Source organism: Pan paniscus, chromosome 13, assembly GCF_029289425.2.
Source record: "Pan paniscus chromosome 13, NHGRI_mPanPan1-v2.0_pri, whole genome shotgun sequence".
NCBI classification, from domain to species: Eukaryota; Metazoa; Chordata; class Mammalia; order Primates; family Hominidae; genus Pan; species Pan paniscus.
In genome coordinates this window covers 99,318,086-99,330,433 of record NC_073262.2, presented here as the reverse complement: position 1 = coordinate 99,330,433, position 12,348 = coordinate 99,318,086, and the positions used below count along the sequence as shown (strand labels likewise).

The 12,348-nt window shown below is 38.3% G+C and overlaps 1 protein-coding gene across 4 annotated transcripts in view; it reads right to left on the bottom strand.

Annotated features, from left to right (window-relative positions):
• The window catches only part of CCDC150 (coiled-coil domain containing 150), a 93,189-nt gene that overhangs the window by 22,468 nt on the left and 58,373 nt on the right, over nucleotides 1-12,348 (bottom strand). For all 4 annotated transcript variants that reach the window (XM_055108915.1, XM_055108914.1, XM_055108916.2 and 1 more), the window contains one exon: nucleotides 9,217-9,300. In XM_055108915.1, the coding sequence (XP_054964890.1) occupies nucleotides 9,217-9,300 (84 nt within the window). The remainder of the gene's footprint in view (nucleotides 1-9,216; nucleotides 9,301-12,348) is intronic.

Sequence of the window (12,348 nt, the reverse complement as noted above, 5' to 3'; positions counted from 1 at the left end):
ACTGTGCTTTTCCAACAGTCTTAGCAAACAGCACACCAGGAGATTATATCCTGTGCCTGGCTTGGCAGGTCCCACGCCCACAGAGCCTTGCTCACTGCTAACGCAGAAGTCTGAGGCAGCAGCCTGGCATGGGGAGGGGCGTCCGCCATTGCTGAGGCTTGAGTAGGTAAACAAAGCAGTCAGGGAAGCTTGAACTGGGCGGAGCCCACCACAGCTCAGCAAGACCTCCTGCTTCTGTAGACTCCACCTCTGGGGGCAGGGCATAGCTGAACAAAAGGCAGCAGAAACTTCTGCAGACTTAAACGTCTCTGTCTGACAGCTCTGAAGAGAGCAGTGGTTCTCGCAGCACAGTGTTTGAGCTCGGAGAACAGACAGACTGCCTCCTCAAGTGGGTCCCTGACCCCCATGTAGTCTAACTGGGAGACACCTCCCAGTAGGGGCCAACTGACACCTCATACAGCCGGGTGCCCCACCAGGACAAAACTTCCCGAGGAAGGATCAGGTGCCATATTTGCTGTTCTGCAGCCTCCGCTGGTGATACCCAGGCAAACAGGGTCTGGATTGGACCTCCAACAAACTCCAACAGACCTGCAGCTGAGGGACCTGACTGTTAGAAGGAAAACTAACAAACAGAAAGGAATAGCATCAACATCAACAAAAAGGGCATCCACATGAAAACTCCATCTGTAGATCACCAACGTCAAAGACCAAAGGTAGATAAAAGCACAAAGATGGGGAGAAACCAGAGCAGAAAAGCTGAAAATTCTAAAAACCAGAGTGCCTCTTCTCCCCCAAAGGATCACAGCTCCTCACCAGCAACGGAACAAAGCTGGACAGAGAATGACTTTGACTACCTGACAGAAGTAGACTTCAGAAGGTTGGTAATAACAAACTTCTCCGAGCCAAAGGAGGATGTTCGAACCCATTGCAAGGAAGCTAAAAACCTTGAAAAAACATTAGACGAATGGCTAACTAGAAAAAACATTGTAGAGAAGACCATAAATGACCTGATGGAGCTGAAAACCATGGCACGAGAACTACGTGATACATACACAAGCTTCAATAGCCAATTCGATCAAGTGGAAAAAAGGGTATCAGTGATTGAAGATCAAATCAGTGAAATAAAGCGAGAAGAGAAGTTTAGAGAAAAAAGAGTAAAAAGAAATCAACAAAGCCTCCAAGAAATATGGGACTATGTGAAACGACCAAATCTACGTTTGATTGGTGTACCTGAAAGTGACAGGGAGCATGGAACCAAGATGGAAAACACTCTTCAGGATATTATCCAGGAGAACTTCCCCAACCTAGCAAGACAGGCCAACATTCAAATTCAGGATATACAGAGAACACCGCAAAGATACTCCTCAAGAAGAGCAATCCCAAGACACATAATTGTCAGATTCACTAAGGTTGAAATGAAGGAAAAAATGTTAACGGCAGCCAGAGAGAAAGGTGGGGTTACCCACAAAGGAAAGCCCATCAGACTAAGAGCAGATCTCTCAGAGAAACTCTACAAGCCAGAGAGTGGGGGCCAATATTCAACATTCTTAAAGAAAAGAATTTTCAACCCAGAATTTCATATCCAGCTAAATTAAGCTTCATAAGTGAAGGAGAAATAAAAACCTTTACAGACAAGCAAATGCTGAGATATTTTGTCACCACCAGGTCTGCCTTACAAGAGCTCCTGAAGGAAGCACTAAACATGGAAAGGAACAACCAGTACCAGCCACTGCAAAAACATGCCAAATTGCAAAGATCATTGATGCTATGAAGAAACTGCATCAACTAATGGGCAAAATAACCAGCTAACATCATGATGACAGGATCAAATTCACACATAAAAATATTAACCTTAAATGTAAATGGACTAAATGCCCCAATTAAAAGACACAGAATAGCAAATTGGATAAAGAGTCAAGACCCATCAGTGTGCTGTATTCAGGAGACCCATCTCACATTCAGAGACACAAATAGACTCAAAATAAAGGGATGGAGGAAGATCTACCAAGCAATGGAAACCAAGAAAAAGCAGGGGTTGCAATCCTAGTCTCTGATAAAACAGACTTTAAGCCAACGAAGATCAAAAGAGACAAAGAAGGCCATTACATAACGGTAAAGGGATCAATTCAACAAGAAGAGGTAACTATCCTAAATATATATACACCCAATACAGGAGCACCCAGATTCATAAAGGAAGTTCTTAGAGACCTTTAAAGAGACTTAGACTCCCACACAATAATAGTGGGAGACTTTAACACCCTACTGTCAATGTTCGACAGATCAATGAGACAGAAGGTTAACAAGGATATCCAGGACTTGAACTCAGCTTTGCACCACGCAGACCTAATAGACATCTACAGAACTCTCCACCCCAAATCAACAGAATATACATTCTTCTCAGCACCACATCACACTTATTCCAAAATTGACCATATAGTTGGAAGTAAAGCACTCCTCAGCAAATATAAAAGAACAGAAATCACAACAAACTGTCTCTCAGATGACAGTACAATCAAATTAGCACTTAGCATTAAGAAACTCACTCAAAACCGCACAACTACATGGAAACTGAACAACCTGGTGCTGCTGAATGACTACTGGGTAAATAACAAAATTAAGGCAGAAATAAAGATGTTCTTTGAAACCAATGAGAACAAAGACACAATGTACCAGAATCTCTGGGACACATTTAAAGCAGTGTGTAGAGGGAAATTTACAGCACTAAATACCCACAAGAGAAAGCGGGAAAGATCTAAAATCAACACCCTAACATCACAATTAAAAGAACTAGAGAAGCAAGAGCAAACAAATTCAAAAGCTAGCAGCAGGCAAGAAATAACTAAGATCAGAGCAGAACTGAAGGAGATAGAGACACAAAAAACCCTTCAAAAAAATCAAGGAATCCAGGAGATGGTTTTTTGAAAAGATCAACAAAATTGATAGACTGCTAGCAAGACTAATAAAGAAAAAATAGAGAAGAATCAAATAGACACAATAAAAAAAAGATAAAGGGGATATCACTACCTATCCCACAGAAATACAAACTACCATCAGAGAATACTATAAACACCTCTACACAAATAAACCAGAAAATCTAGAAGAAATGGATAAATTCCTGGACACATACACTCTCCCAAGACTAAACCAGGAAGAAGCTGAACTTCTAAATAGACCAATAACAGGCTCGGAAATTGAGGCAATAATAGCCTACCAACGAAAAAATGTCCAGGACCAGACGGATTCACAGGCAAATTCTACTAGAGGTACAAAGAGGAGCTGATACCATTCCTTCTGAAACTATCCCAATCAATAGAAAAAGAGGGAATCCTCCCTAACACATTTTATGAGGCCAGCATCATCCTGATACCAAAGCCTGGCAGAGACACAACAAAAAAAGAGAATTTTAGACCAATATCCCTGATGAACATTGATGTGAAAATCCTCAATAAAATACTGGCAAAACAAATCCAGCAGCACATCAAAAAGCTTATCCACCACAATCAAGTCAGCTTCATCTCTGGGATGCAAGACTGGTTCAACATACACAAACCAATAAACATAATCCATCACATAAACAGAACCAATGAAAAAACCACGATTATCTCAATAGATGCAGAAAAGGCCTTTGACAAAATTCAACAACCCTTCATGCTAAAAACTCTCAATAAGCTAGGTATTGACGGAACGTTGCCTCAAAATAATAAGAGATATTTATGAAAAACTGACAGCCAATATCATACTGAATGGGCAAAAACTGGAAGCATTTCCTTTGAAAACTGGCACAAGACAGGGATGCCCTCTCTCACCACTCCTATTCAACATAGTATTGTAAGTTCTAGCCAGGGCAATCAGGCAAGAGAAAGAAATAAACGGTATTCAATTAGGAAAAGAGGAAGTCAAATTGTCCCTGTTTGCAGATGACATGACTGTATATTTAGAAAACCCCATTGTCTCAGCCCAAAATCTCCTTAAGCTGATAAGCTACTTCAGCAAAGTCTCAGGATACAAAATCAATGTGCAAAAATCACAAGCATTCCTATACACCAATAACAAACAGCCAAATCATGAGTGAACTCCCATTCACAATTGCTTCAAAGAGAATAAAATACCTAGGAATCCAACTTACAAGGGATGTGAAGGACCTCTTCAAGGAGAACTACAAACCACTGCTCAACAAAATAAAAGAGGACACAAACAAATGGAAGAACATTTGTTCTTCCATAATGCCATATGGCCATACTGCCCAAGGTAATTTATAGATTCAAGGCCATCCCCATCAAGCTACCAATGACTTTCTTCACAGAATTGGAAAAAACTACTTTAAAGTTCATATGGAACCAAAAAGGAGCCCGCATTGCCAAGACAGTCCTAAGCCAAAAGAACAAAGCTGGAGGCATCATGCTACCTGACTTCAAACTATACTATAAGGCTGCAGTAACCAAAACAGCATGGTACTGGCACCAAAACAGATATATAGACCAATGGAACAGAACAGAGCCCTCAGAAATAACACCACACATCTACAACCATCTGATCTTTGACAAACCTGACAAAAACAAGAAATGGGGAAAGGATTTCCTATTTAATAAATGGTGCTGGGAAAACTGGCTAGCCATATGTAGAAAGCTGAAACTGGATCCCTTCCTTACACCTTATACAAAAATTAATTCAAGATGGATTAAAGACTTAAATGTTAGACCTAAAACCATAAAAACCCTAGAAGAAAACCTAAGCAATAACATTCAGGACATAGGCCTCGGCAAGGACTTCATGACTAAAACACCAATGGCAACAAAAGCCAAAACTGACAAATGGGATCTAATTAAACTAAAGAGCTTCTGCATAGCCAAATAAACTAACTACCATCAGAGTGAACAGGTAACCTACAGAATGGGAGAAAATTTTTGCAATCTACCCATCTGACAAAGAGCTAATATCCTGAATCTACAAAGAACTTAAACAAATTTACAAGAAAACAACAACCCCATCAAAAAGTTGGCGAAGGATATGAACAGACACTTTTCAAAAGAAGGCATTTATGCAGCCAACAGACACATGAAAAAATGCTCATCATCACTGGTCATCAGAGAAATGCAAATCAAAACCACAATGAGATAACATCTCACACCAGTTAGAATGGGGATCATTAAAAAGTCAGGAAACAGCAGATGCTGGAGAGGATGTGGAGAAACAGAAATGCTTTTACACTGTTGGTGGAAGTGTAAACTAGTTCAACCATTGTGGAAGACAGTGTGGTGATTCCTCAAGGATCTAGAACTAGAAAATACCATTTGACCCAGCCATCCCATTACTGGGTATATACCCAAAGGATTATAAATCATGCTACTATAAAGACACACGCACATGTATGTTTATTGCGGCACTATTCACAATAGCAAAGACTTGGAACCAACCCAAAATGTTCATAGATGATAGACTGGATTAAGAAAATGTGGCACATATACACCATTCAATACTATGCAGCCATAAAAAAATGATGAGTTCATGTCCTTTGCAGGGACATGGATGCAGCTGGAAACCATCATTATCAGCAAACTATCGCAAGGACAGAAAAACAAACACCCCATGTTCTCACTCTTAGGTCGGAATTGAACAACATGAACACCTGGACACAGGGCAGGGAACATCACACCCCGGGGCCTGTCGTGGGGTGGGGAGCAGCAGGAGGGATAGCATTAGGAGAAATACCTAATGTAAATGATGAGTTAATGGGTGCAGCAAACCAACATGGCACATGTATACCTATGTAACAAACCTGCATGTTGTGCACATGTACCCTAGAACGTAAAGTATAACAAAAAAAATACTGATTTTAAAACTGGCATAACTACTTTTAGTAAGGGAAAATATAACAAAATCTAGTAAAACTTAGGATATGCACATCCTAAAACCCAGTAATTCTACTCCTAAGAATTTTATATTTAGCTGAGAGAATCTTCTGTATATAAGGAGACAAGTACAAAAATTCATCATATCATCATTGTTATTGTTTGCAAGCAATTAAGAACTAGCCGATTATCCATCAACAGAAGAATAAATACATTGTGGCATATTTACATAATGGAATACTGCACAGCACTGAAAAGGAAGTTCAAACCATGTTTGAACATGAGGCAGCAGTTTCCAATAAAGTTTACATTAACACACAAAATCCAGTATTTATATCATTCATTAACAAGTTGATTCTGAAAATGTAGTCTTTTACCAAATACAATTCATATGTATATTTTTAATCCATTCTAATCCAGTTGAGAACACACAGCAGACTACTGTTTTGACTATGTTTAGTATACAGCTCTTCCTTTAAATTGTCTTGTAAGAGTTATGTGCTCCAAGAGCACTTTCCCTAGAGCTGATGAAGTCAGTGCTTTTGGAATGTGGCAGCCCAAGACCTGACATAAAAGCACCAATGAATCAATAGTTCACAATAGTTCAAAAAGTGTTTCTTCAAAGACTATCAAAAATCTTAAACTCTTATTATAGGAATATGAACAGCAAACAGGCACGTATTTCCTTTATGATTACACAGAATCTGGATAATTTCTAAGATTGCATAGTTGCGGTTTAAAAGGTCAGACAGATAACATCAGACCCATTCATAAATTATAAAATATATTTCATTCCCAGTCAAAATTTGGCTTTAAGTCTGTCATGAGAGCCTGGGATCTGTCTTATATATTTCATAATATATTTCATTTTTCTTGGAAAAACTAAAAAAAGGTTAAAGTCATGGGTCATAGCCTCTTATAAGATCATTCATTTCAGAAAGGGGAAAGTTATTTTATGCCTGTAAAGATGTATATACCCAGCCTGTAATGTAGCCTATTTTTCCCAATGAGAAGTAGATAAGAGAGGTGTGCTTATCCTCCTCATTTTATAGATGATTAAGATGAAACTCAAGAAAATTAAGATCTTTCCACGGTCACACAAATGTAGATAATATTTAAATGCATCACTACCTCTGCAAAATATTAATATTAATAGGTGTTCTAGTAATTCTTTTTATTGTAGTTCTTTTTATTGTTCTAGTAATGTACTGTTCCGCAAGCATGGCTTATTGACTACCTTTTAGATGGCCTGCTATTTCTGGGCCCTATCCTGTCTGCTAACCCTATGGTAAACCCTTTGAGTAGATGAGGATGAGGTTAATGCTGATGTGTTTGGCAAGCTTCTAGTGAGATTACTTATCAAATCAGCTCCATAGTTGCTGCTATGGTTTGGATGTGGTTTGACCCTGCCAAAACTCATGCTGCAATTTAACTGCTGATGTAATTAAATGTTGAGAGGTAGTGGGACCTTTAAGAGGTATTTGGGTAATGAGGGATCTGCTCTCATGAAGGGTTAATGCAGTCTCACATGGGTGAATAAGTTCTCGCTCTTGGGTTGTTATAAAGTGAGGCTGCCTCTTGTGTTTGGTCTCTTTGCAAACACCCACTCTCCCATCTGCTTTCTGCCATGACATGAGGCAGCATGAGGTGTTCACAGATAGGGTGTATGATCCTGGACTTCCCAGCCTCCAGAATCATGAGCCAAATAAACTTCTTTAATTTACAAATTACCCAGTCTCAGACATTCTGTTATAGCAACAGAAAACAGACTAGGACGGTTGCCAAGCCTAACTGGGCTTCACTTCATACTATTTAATCTAGTGGGCCTCAACTATGGTTTTAACATTGGAATCATCTGAGTAGCTTTAAAAAGTACTGAAGTCTCTTGTAATCCCAGCACTTCGGGTGGCCAAGGCAGGCAGATTGCTTGAGCTCAGGAGTTCGAGACCAGCCTGGGCTACATGGAGAAACCCTATCTCCATGGAAAAACCAAAAATATGAAAAAACTTAGCTGGGTATTGTGCTGCACACCTGAATCCCAGCTACTTGGGTGACTGAGGTGGGAGGAACATTTGAGCCCGGAAGGCAGAGGCTGCAGCAAGCCCAGATATTGCACCATTGCACTCCAGCCTGGATGACAGAGTGAGACCTCATCACACACACACACACACACACACACACACACACACACACACACACACACAGCACTTCAGTCGAGGAACTATCCCCTGAGATTTTGATTTAATTGCTCTGGGATGCCTTTCTAGTCATGGGAATTTTCCCCCTTCATTTTTTTCTAGAGACAGGGTCTCACTCTATCACCCAGGCAGGAATGCAATGGCATGATCATAACTCACCATAGCCTCCAACTCCTGGGCTCAAGTGATCCTCCCACTTGGGGCTCCCACCTGAGCCTCCCAAGTAGCTAGGATTACAGGCGCTTGCCATCACGCTTGCCTAATTTTTATTTATTTAATTTTTGTAGAGTCAGGGTCTTGCTATATTGCCCAGGCTAGTCTCAAACTCCTGGCCTCAAGCCATTCTCCTGCCTCAGCCACCCAAAGTGTTGGGATCAGGTATGAACCACCACGCACAGTCTCCCCCAACATTTTATAAAATGTTTTAAATATATAGAAAAATGGAAAGAATTTTACTGTGAACATGCATACACCAACCATCCCATCCAAATTCTACCATTAATATTCTTTTATTTGCTTATCACATATCTACCCATTTATCATTTCCTCTATCCATCCATCAACCTATTTTTTCTATGCTGCATTTCAAAGTAAATGGCAGATACCATACACTTCCCAGCATGAGGAATTTTAAAAACTGCCTAGTGATTCTAATGTGTAGCTAAGACTTAGCACCACTGATTTGGATTTCAGTGTTTCCATTGGAGTTAGTTTAAGTCAGGCTTACCTATATCAGTTGCAGGCTTCCTGCTCTGGGGTACCATAGGGACAAAACCCACAGGCAGCAAAAGAACAGTATCATCACATTCACTCAATTGCCTCTGAGTCTGTTTCCAGATTTATTTCTTTTTAGAAATGTGTTATAAAAATTCAGCAAAAAGAGGTATAGGCTTTCTACATTCTCAGTGAATGACCATGCATAAGATGATTATAATAAAGTTTCAAATAGTCACAGAATGGGTTTTGGCTTCACAATTTTAGGTTTCAGCAACTACAGTATGTAAATAGAAGTCACCTGGCTATTAATGAGGCCACAAACTTAAGGATGTTCAGAGACTATAGACTTAGTAAATGACAGAGCTACGTATTCTCAAAATCTAGCAATATTTAATTTGATAATTGGTATTTTTAAAATTCAAACAAGAAAAATCAGAAAATAAATCTCATACCTGGAGTTTTCCGTTTTCATAGGCCAGTCTATTTTTACTTTCAGTAATTTTTCCCAAGACTTTTTCCACCTTCTGTTGGGCAAGCTGATAAGGCAAACAAAGGCATCAGAACCTCTAGGCATAGAAAGGAATAACCATTTTCATTTTTAAACAAGTATTTACATCCTTACCATTTCTATCATCATAAGATCAAGATTCCTCTTTATTTGCTACTGCTGCTTTTAGTCTTTTCCTACATAGTTGATCACAGGGCTAATATGCAACATGTACAGAGACTGCTAATAAAAGCATGAAGCTTTAAGAGTACCAGAGTTTGTCGGTTTTGTATATTAACTTTTTTTGTTATGTCAGTTATTCCTTTGTAGTTGTGATCCAGCATGGATGTGGTGTGGTTGTATCAGTGACTGCAGGTAGTCTGTGGAGCATTACACAGTTCTTTACGGAAATAGCAGCTGCAAGTGACCAGGACCACTGACAGCAGAAGGCACCTCACTTACCATGGTAAAAAGCAGTTTAGAAAAATCTCAAAAACAAAATAAATGTTTATTGGAGACTCAAACTCATTGTTTGATCAAATACTCAACACAGTATTATCTGGGGCAAACATTACCAAAGCTTTCATATTTCACAAAATTACATATTTTCATTATTCAAACAGCCTTTAATAATGACAGTTATTTTTTCATATCCTGTTGTTCTCAGACTACATCAGAAAAAAATAAGTACAAAATTTAAATTTTGGGCCATATTGGTACTTTCTTTATATGAGGGGCACCATTAAGTGATTGAACGTGGACTTTTCACCCTCCACAATCAATGCCAGTGTTATATCTTAATAACAGGAAATATTGCCATATGTCAAAATCATCTTCATAAACCAAATGTGGAGATAATGCACACAAAGCAAATGTGACTAAAGACACAAACTCTTAATCACTCATAAGCTAACTAGCTGCACTATGGATCATTTGCAGTAAATCTTAAGTTCAAAGTCTTATTAATGTTGGTAAGTATCTCATATTGACATTATTCACTATTTCTGGTTTATATTTGCTTATTCTGTGAATAACAGAACAGAGTGCCTTTTAGGCATTTTAAGCCAAAGAATTTTAGACTTTTGTTTTATGTTCAATTTTAGGTAAGCTGATAAGATAAAACCCATGTATTAATTTACATAAGAGATATTCCTCACTATCTCCAACATGATTACAGCTATTCTTTAGTCACCACTTTGTAATATCCTTTAAGTGTGTGAACCTACCACACCTGCTTCTAAATAAAAGCAAAAACACATTCCAAACTAGATTACTATAATCTGTAACTCATATTTTCCTCTGTTCAAAATATTTTCTATGAGAAGGCACACTAAGCTGGGCACAGTGGCTCACACTTGTAATCCCAGCACTTTAGGTGGCTGAGGTGGGAGAATCACTTGAGGCCAGAAATTCAAGACCAGTCTGGTCAACATAGCAAAACCCTGTCTCTACAAAAAATTAAAAAATTAGCTGGGCATAGTGGTGCATGCCTGTAGTCCTAGTTACTTGAGAGGTTGAGGCAGGAGAATTGCTTGAAACCAGCTGGTCGAGGCTACAGTGAGCCGTGATGGTGCCATTGCACTCCAGCCTGGAAGACAGAGCAAGACCCCCATTACAAAACAAAAAAAGGCACAGTAGTCTGGAGCATTGTTTTCTCCTTAGCAGTTGCCTTGGCTAGAAGAATTTTCATTTTTGACGTTCAACACTTGATAAAAATCTATGGAAAAGCCCTTGTATACCACCTACCGTAAAATCATACACCTTTAATATAAAAACTTATACCCAATATTAGGCTTTGGTGGATTATTAACTATTAGACCAAGTATTTGTCCTGTCAGAATTAATATTTATTTCATACATTATTATACATATTCATAATTCAGTTTTTAAAAGTTTTTAAAATCACTGTGTTGCTCCCATTAAGGCAAAGGAAAATATGTTTTAAAAAGCATTTAGACCAGTAGAGTATTGGTTTCAAAATAACCTGAGCAAAATGTAGACTGCTATCAATAAATAGGAAACTCATGATGATAAATATATTATCACAAAATTAGTTCATCATTGATTAATTTTTGTGGAAAACACAGTGCTCTTTGCCAAAATATTATCTGTTTTGGGAACTATGATACAAAATCATTCCATGAATGTAACATTACAGTTTAGGATTATGTTGACCAAGTCTTCAGCAGCAAATAAATTGTAAGGATGGTCAATAATACCACAAAAGCAAAGCTACAAGAATTGAACAATGAGAACACATGGACACAGGAAGGGGAACATCACACACTGGGGCCTGTTGCCGGGTGGGGAGAGGGGGGAGGGATAGCATTAGGAGATATACCTAGTGTTAAACGATGAGTTAATGGGTGCAGCACACCAACGTGGCACACGTATACATATATAACAAACCTGCACGTTGTGCACATGTACCCTAAAACTTAAAGTATAATTTTAAAAAAAAGCTTATTTAAAATTCGATTCAAACTTCTACAAATTAAGATGTCTCAGTGTGCTGTAAAGCATAGGTAAGAACATATAAAAAACCAAGAACTAAAGTTAACCTAAAATATGCTAGCTCTAACAAATACTAAACACTCAAATATAACTATCTTCTTGAAATGGGGAAAGTTTTTTTTAAAGAATAACTTAAATTATCTGAGTCTTCTATAAAAGGTGACCAGAAATTTAAAAAATAATGGAGCTTTTCCCCTATCAATACAATTCCCTCTTTCAGGCAAAGGCATAAAGAAATTCCATTAATCTTTTAAATATACTTTTAAAACAATAATTTTCCCATTTTGCCACCAAAGAGAATGCTAATGTACAAACGAAAATTGAGCAAAATCAAAATGTGATAATATTTGACAAAGGGTCACTTATTTAAATATTATGACACACACAAAAAATAATTGTTCCAAGTTGCTAAGGGAAAGTGGATGTTAAGGCAGTTACTTAAATTACTGTTTACAGATTTAAATAGGCCCTGTACTTTCATCAACAGGAGACAAGAAATTAGAAACCACTTAAATGAGTGAATATCTCAGGTTTTGAGTTACAGAAGAGTGAACTGAAATTAACTTTTGCTTAAATACTCTTG